This window comes from Acipenser ruthenus, chromosome 49 (genome assembly GCF_902713425.1).
Source record: "Acipenser ruthenus chromosome 49, fAciRut3.2 maternal haplotype, whole genome shotgun sequence".
NCBI lineage: Eukaryota > Metazoa > Chordata > Actinopteri > Acipenseriformes > Acipenseridae > Acipenser > Acipenser ruthenus.
Window position 1 is genome coordinate 2,172,419 of NC_081237.1, and position 7,430 is coordinate 2,179,848.

A 7,430-nucleotide genomic window follows, 5' to 3' on the forward strand; every position below is an offset into this window, starting at 1 on the left:
ACCGAATCAATATGGGTCAGAATAATGGACAAAAATTCAAAGGGCATAATAATAGGAGCATGCTATAGACCACCAAATTCAGACGCTGAGCAAAATAATGTGTTATACAATGACATTCGAAATGAGTGTAGCAAAGGAGAAGCCATACTAATGGGGGAAGAACCCGGTGGGGAACACAACGGACGAAATTGAAATGGTGGAAATGACAAATGACTGCTTCTTAACGCAATTTGTCAAGGCACCGACTAGAGGGGAGGCATGCCTTGATTTAGTCTTTTCAAATAACGAAGACAGAATAACTAAAACAGAGGTCAGGACCATTGGCAAACTCAGACCACAACATGGTCTTATTTGAAGTGATTTTTAAAACCCCAAAAGTAATGACTAAAGATAAGGTTTACAATTTTAGAAAAGCAAACTATGAAGGTATGAAACAGAGACTAACAGAAGTAGATTGGAGTAAAATAGAGAAAACGTCCACAGAAAAAGGATGGCAGTTTTTTAAAAATGTAGTACTAGAGGCACAAAACAATTACATCCCAAAAGTAGACAAATCTAAATCTAAAACAAAATGGCCAAAATGGTTTAATAGATCAATTAAAAAAAAAATATTCAGTGAAAAAAGGCACTTTACAGAGCGTTTAAAAGGGACCAAAAACAAAGTACACAGAAGGAGTACTTGGAACTGCAAACGCAAGTCAAAAAGGATGTTAGAAAGGCCAAGAGAGAGTGAAATGAACATTGCTAACGGGGCTAAAACCAATTCCAAAATGTTTTTCCAATACTATAACAGCAAGAGAACATTCAAAGAGGAGTTTAAATGTCTAAGAGACACAAATGGCAAAATCATAGACAAAGAAAAAAAAATAGCAAATATATTAAATGATTATTTTTCACAAGTTTTTACAAGGGAGTATACGGACAACATGCCCCACATGTCGACCTGTTCCTATCCAGTTTTAAATAACTTTAGCATAACAGAGGAGAAGTGTTAAAGGGACTAGGAGCTCTTAAAATAAACAAATCCCCTGGGCCGGATGAGATCCTCCCAATAGTACTCAAAGAAATGAAAGAAGTTATTTACAAACCACTAACCAAGATCATGCAACAGACACGGGTTGTACCGACAGACTGGAAAATTGCAAACGTAATACCGATCCACAGAAAGGGAGACAAAACCAAACCAGGTAACTACAGACCAATAAGCATGACTTCTATTATGTGTAAACTTGTGGAAACTATAATAAGATCCAAAATGGAAAATTACCTATATGGTGACAGTATCCTGGGAGACAGTCAGTATGGTTTTAGGAAAGGGAGATCGTGTCTAACAAACCTGCTTGATGTTTTTGAGGATGCAACATTGACAATGGATAATTGCAAAGCATACAACATGGTTTATTTTGATTTCCAGAAAGCTTTTGACAAAGTCCTGCATAAAAGATTAATCCTCAAACTGAACGCAGTAGGGATTCAAGGAAATGCATGCACATGGATTAGGGAGTGGTTAACATGTAGAAAACAGAAAGTACTGATTAGAGGAAAAACCTCAAAATGGAGCGAGGTAATTAGTGGTGTACCACAGGGATCAGTATTAGGTCCTCTCCTATTCCTAATCTACATTAATGATTTAGATTCTAGTATAGTAAGCAAACTTGAAATAGGAGGAGTGGCAAACACTGTTGCAGCAGCAAAGGTCATTCAAAATGATCTAGACAGCATTCAGAACTGTGCAGACACATGGCAAATGACATTTAATAGAGAAAAGTGTAAGGTACTGCACGCAGGCAATAAAAATATGCATTATAAATATCATATGGGAGATACTGCAATTTATGAAGACCTAGGAGTTTATGTTGAAATGTCTTCATCTAGACAATGTGGGGAACCTATAAAGAAGGCCAACAAGATGCTCGGATATATTGTGAAAAGTGTTGAATTTAAATCAAGGGAAGTAATGTTAAAACTTTACAATGTATTAGTAAGACCTCACCTAGAATATTGTGTTCAGTTCTGGTCACCTCATTACAAAAAGGATATTGCTGCTCTAGAAAGACCAGAATTATCCCGGGTTTAAAATGCATGTCGTATGCAGAAAGGCTCAACGAATTGAATCTATTCAGTCTTGAACAAAGAAGACTACGTGGTGATCTGATTCAAGCATTCAAAATTCTAAAATGTATTGACAGTGTCGACCCAGGGGACTTTTTCGACTTGAAAAAAGAAACAAGGACCAGGGGTCACAAATGGAGATTAGATAAAGGGGCATTCAGAACAGAAAATAGGAGGCACTTTTTTACAGAGAGAATTGTGAGGGTCTGGAACCAACTCCCCAGTAAATTTGTTGAAGCTGACACCCTGGGATCCTTCAAGAAGCTGCTTGAAGAGATTCTGGGATCAATAAGCTACTAACAACCAAACGAGCAAGATGGGACGAATGGCCTCCTCTTGTTTGTAAACTTTCTTATGTTCTTATGTATTTATATTCGAAGTCAAGCACTTGTGACTCTGACTTGGACTCAAATGATAGTGACTCGTACTCTGACCCTGATGACTCGAGTCCTACAAGTCTGATTATACAGTATATATGTATATTATTTTCTCCCTAATTCAAAATGTCCAATTACCTTCCCTCGCTGCAGTAATTACCCACACTGCTGCTCGGGAGAACTAAAGGTCAGTGGACGTCCTCTGATCCCCACCAATAACCTGTTTACACCCAGGAACTGGAGAGCGGACGTGAGCTACGGCCCCTGGAGGACAAAGACCAGTCCTGCAGGGGTCCGCTCTCAAGAACAAAATCAGTGAGTTCTTTAAAAATAATTTTATTATCAAAAATAAAGCTTAACAAGTCTGGAATTTTACAAATTCATAAAACATTTTTTAAAATAACATTTTAAATATCTTTGCAAAACCAACGTAGGCATCTTATAAATAGTAAATAAGTTACAATAAATATGCTTCTTTATAAATACATTTGTTCTTACTTACTTATATTAAATATATTGCACAACACTGTATTATTGTGCCTGAGAATAACTTTTTTTAATAGGTTTTCATTTAACATATTTCTTTTGGATACAGAAATATATTTGTGATAATGCATTCAAATATTGAAAAACAGTACCTTAAGAAACCTAAGATCAATTAAGTACAGGATTACTATACCTGTCTGATGTCTAATTTTGTGTTGCTATATTATTTACTAAGCTTACTAATATTTTCTTCAACCACTGGGTCTGTTTCTGAAAAGACTCCTAAAATTCTGAAGTGAGGTGACCACTAGGGGTGTGGAACAGTAATATCTACGCTAGTAGTCATTTTTCAAACCACATCAGCTTGTAGGAGTTTTTTCAGAAGCCGACCCAGTTGGGGAAGCTGTGTAAATAATAAATAATATAAGCATAAACATAAGAAACAGTAAAGAAATCTGATTAAAATCCCTAATATTATATAGTTGCTAAGGCAGTGTTAGAAAATTGTTAACTAATTGTGAAATGTGCTGCGCTACGTCACATGTAAGTGAAAGTTCCCTTTATTATGCTTTCTTTGAACTTTGAACAAAGATAGCTGCTGATTTTAGCCAAACCCTTTTCTGGCTGTGTAGCTTGAACTTCAACTGAAAGCAGCCTGGGCTTTCTATGGGGATAAAACAGCAATATAGCAGAATTCATTTGTGATACAAAAACAAAGACCAAATGCATTTAAAAAAAGAAAACTACTGTGTTCCACAATCATGTGCAATTTTATGCACAATTTCTGCAAACCGTTTTGTTGACAGTCAGTGGAAGTTATAATATATACCATTCATTTTGGATGTTTTAGAGCCCTTTAGAATCCACGTAATGCACTTTGTGGGGTAACCTCAGGATAATCACAGAGCTGTGGCTTAACAGCGTGCAGGCTGGTCAAACAACAAACAATATATTTCACATATTTTTTTATACACACTTTTGCAACATTTTCAGATTGTATGGCTGTAATAATTTCAGTTTGCATTGTAAATAGTATGGCGGTTTTTAGTTTATTTTGCACATTGCTTTTCCCCCCTTTTGATTTACCGGCTCACACATTAGAGGGAGTCTTTAAAATCGTAAAATGACCTGACAAAGTTAACCCCAATCTATACTTTAAGTACAGTACAGAAACCAGGACCAGAGGACACTGTTGGAAATAGACTTAGGGTAGGAGACACCTTCACACAGTGGGGGTATGGAATGGGTTACCTAGTCATAGTTTTGAAGCTGAATCATTGGGCTCCTTTAAGATCAGACTCAAGTTTTGAGATTAATTAAGGAACCAGACGAGCACTGATGGGCTGAATGTTCTTTTCTTATATTCTTACATTCCTATAAACCTAAGCACAATAACACTTGCTGACAATCATATCATTGAAAGGAGTCAAAGTCAGTTTCCCCTCAGTGTTATAGTGCATTAGAACCATGGGTTCATACGAGGCTGGGATGCAGCAGGGAGCAGGCGTTGCTCCTTTAGAGAAATGGTGCATTCTAGATTTGATCTGTGCATGCATGCTGGCTGGCTTGTAATTATGAGGGCAGGATCCATCACAGAAATACATGGTGTAGGATTCGGGGGCAACCACCCAGTCAGTCCAGCCAATGTCCTTAAAGGACACCCTCAGCGATTTTCGGCAGCACTCATTCTCATTTTTCTTACAGTCCTCCTCGGACACCACAGATCTTTTCCTTCTCTGTCTATCTTCTCCTTCCTTGGTTTCGATCTGCAGCGTGAGTTGCTGAGGTTCTGCCCAGGATAAGAGGCTTTCGTTGGCTTGTGGAACAAATTCGATCCCCAGCTCCAAAGTGATTTCTGAGCTCGCTTGCCATTCTGAAATGGCGGCTTTGACATCAACGTTTTTGAAGGCCAAGAGATCTGAGGCAATGAGGTTTGCAGTCGGTTCACGGTCCGGAGCAGTCTTCTGTAGTTTGTAAAGGGTGATCCCAGAAGGATGCTTTCTGGGGGGAAGGGCATTTAGTAGTTGTTTGTAAAGCTTTAGTTCAGCGCGTACGATGTGGAGTTTGTTTGTAATTAGGTTGGTCTTGTGGAACACGGCTTTGAACTTCTGAGTGTGTTGGCTGGCAACTCCTTTGTGTAGTTCTATACTTTCAACAGAAGGTTCTACTGTAGAAGAAATAAAGAAAGTTATTATAAATAGTTTTCTTTAACCTGTTCAGACATTACTAAACATATATAATTGTAATAATAATATCCTAAATGTAAACCACCAAGCAACCACAGAAGTTAAAGATATTAAAAGGCATATTATGTATGTTTCAGATTAAGTTTCATCATATCAGTAGTGACTGTGTATATAATTGTACCATGTTAAGTTTCCTATCTATGTATCTGTTTTATAATGTGTTTTTTTTTTTTTTTTAGTTTTGTCAGGGCAACTTCTCGAACTCCATAGAGTTCACACAAACTGTTTTCAGATTTCTAAATTATATAATGACCAAAGGGGTTATATTTATTTATTTATTTGAACATTAATTTACCCTCTTAATTTGATCACTTGGCCACAGCTTGTCTATGTATCTATTAACTGATATTTGTGAAACTTCATACATACTGATTTCATATTACATACGTATTGTTTGTGTTTTATTCGAGCCGATCACCGCTCGCATCCAGTTCAAGACTCTTGTACTAGCCTACAGATGCCTTGACCAGACTGCACCCAGCTACCTCCAGACCCTCATCTCTCCCTACACCCCCACTCGACCTCTCCGCTCCGCCTGCACTAGAAGACTGGCTCTACCTCTGCTACGCTCCCCTGCCTCCATAGCCCGCTCCTTCTCCACCCTTGCTCCGCAGTGGTGGAACGACCTTCCTACAGATGTCAGGACTGCCCAGTCCCTGACCACATTCCGGCGCCTCCTTAAGACTCACCTGTAGAACTCCTCTGTTTGTATCCTGGGACACTATCACCCTTCATTTAAATGTGCTTTATTTTGCTCTTATCTGCCCCCTATTTTACTGCATTTAATCCTGTACTTCAGAATACTGTAATCTGCCAAGTGTTTAACCTGTAGTACTTTGTATTTAATCATATCCTGATGTAACTATCACTATTATCTGCTGTATTATTGAATTGTGGTTTGTCACACTTGTACTTTGCTTGAACAAAAGTTATTGTATTTCTTGCTCTTATTGTATTACTTGTATTGTAACACTTGTATTTGCTTTCGATTGTAAGTCGCCCTGGATAAGGGCGTCTGCTAAGAAATAAATAATAATAATAATAATATTCTGTCACATTAATTGCTAGGCTTTTTCTAAGGTACAAAGTATTCTGCTATATTATTAGTAATACTGGGTTACAATGACGTCCTAAACCTAAACCTCTTTTCATAATTCCAGATAATAATAATAATAATAATAATAATAATAATAATAATAATAATAATAATAATAATAATAATAATAATAATAACAACAGCAACTCAAACTTGTTTGCTTTTGTGTTTTACTCACACTTAGCTGTAAGTAGAATTGTCCTCGTCTCTGATGAATGGATGTCTTCTCCCGTCGTGTTTTTTCGGAGTTCACGCAGTTTCTCCTCATACAGGCTCCGCACCCTCTCCAGCTCGTGCGTGGGCACTGTCTCGCGGGGAACAGGCGGGCTCTCAGCTCCCAGAGATTCGAGTATTCCCTTTTTGACAGCTTCAAGTAGGAGCGTGTCCCGTGCTTGGTCCTGCTGGCGGGGTCTCAATTCCGCCCCCGGCGTTCTACAGAATAAAACCGCACAGGCCACGAGGTACCTGACGCATGCAGCTCTCTGTAATAGCAGCATGGTCTGTGCTGAGATGTATGAATGAAATTCCAGAGGTTGCTCCCATTTATAGTGTGCTTAAACTCCACCTTTTCACACGCATCACTTATCGTGAAATGGAATCCCTGGTTACAGGAATTCCTAATTTGGCTGGAGATGATGATGATGATGATGATGATTATTATTATTATTATTATTATTATTATTATGTTAACTGAAGTGTAGGCTGTGAGAGACCTAACATCTTAATTATTATTGTTTTTTAAATTTTCATTTTTTGAACTTAAGAAAATGATGTACGGAAACGTATTTACGCTCGAATTTAAATACTAAGGCTGACTTACATATTTTCCCATTTTCTTAAACCAAATTCACATCTATAAACACGTTTTGCTAAAACACCACCAAAATCAATGAAGCTGCGTTAGAGGATAAACACAACTTAATTAGTCCTCACTATTCAATTCACAAACAAAACAAATGCATGCGTGTATACCAAAGGTGTGCTGTAGACTATAAAAAGTGTGAATCGAATCAGAAAGGCGAATATTTCAGCCATTGCCTATAAAAGCTTCATTTCTCAGTACATCTGGCACCTGGCAATCGTGGCTAGGGTAAAAATATGTAAAAATCACGG

The 7,430-nt window shown here is 37.8% G+C and overlaps 1 protein-coding gene across 1 annotated transcript; it reads right to left on the reverse strand.

Moving 5' to 3' along the window:
* Nucleotides 1-3,207: 3,207 nt before the first annotated feature.
* On the reverse strand, nt 3,208-7,106 carry LOC131721892 (growth/differentiation factor 8-like). Its single transcript, XM_059015257.1, has 2 exons — nt 6,496-7,106; nt 3,208-5,142 (listed from the first exon to the last, which is right to left on the reverse strand). Exons 1-2 carry the CDS (start codon nt 6,812-6,814, stop codon nt 4,358-4,360), a joined length of 1,104 nt encoding a protein of 367 aa, XP_058871240.1. The 5' UTR covers nt 6,815-7,106; the 3' UTR covers nt 3,208-4,357.
* Between the last annotated feature and the right edge of the window lie 324 nt (nt 7,107-7,430).

What these genes read in the sequence shown, in the direction of transcription:
- LOC131721892 (XM_059015257.1), bottom strand. Translation starts at nt 6,814, where the DNA reads ATGCTGCTATTACAGAGAGCTGCATGCGTCAGGTACCTCGTGGCCTGT. An exon ending in AATTCTACTTACAGCTAAGT is followed by an intron (nt 5,143 to 6,495) that starts GTGAGTAAAACA and finishes TTTCTTCTACAG; the next exon opens with TAGAACCTTCTGTTGAAAGT.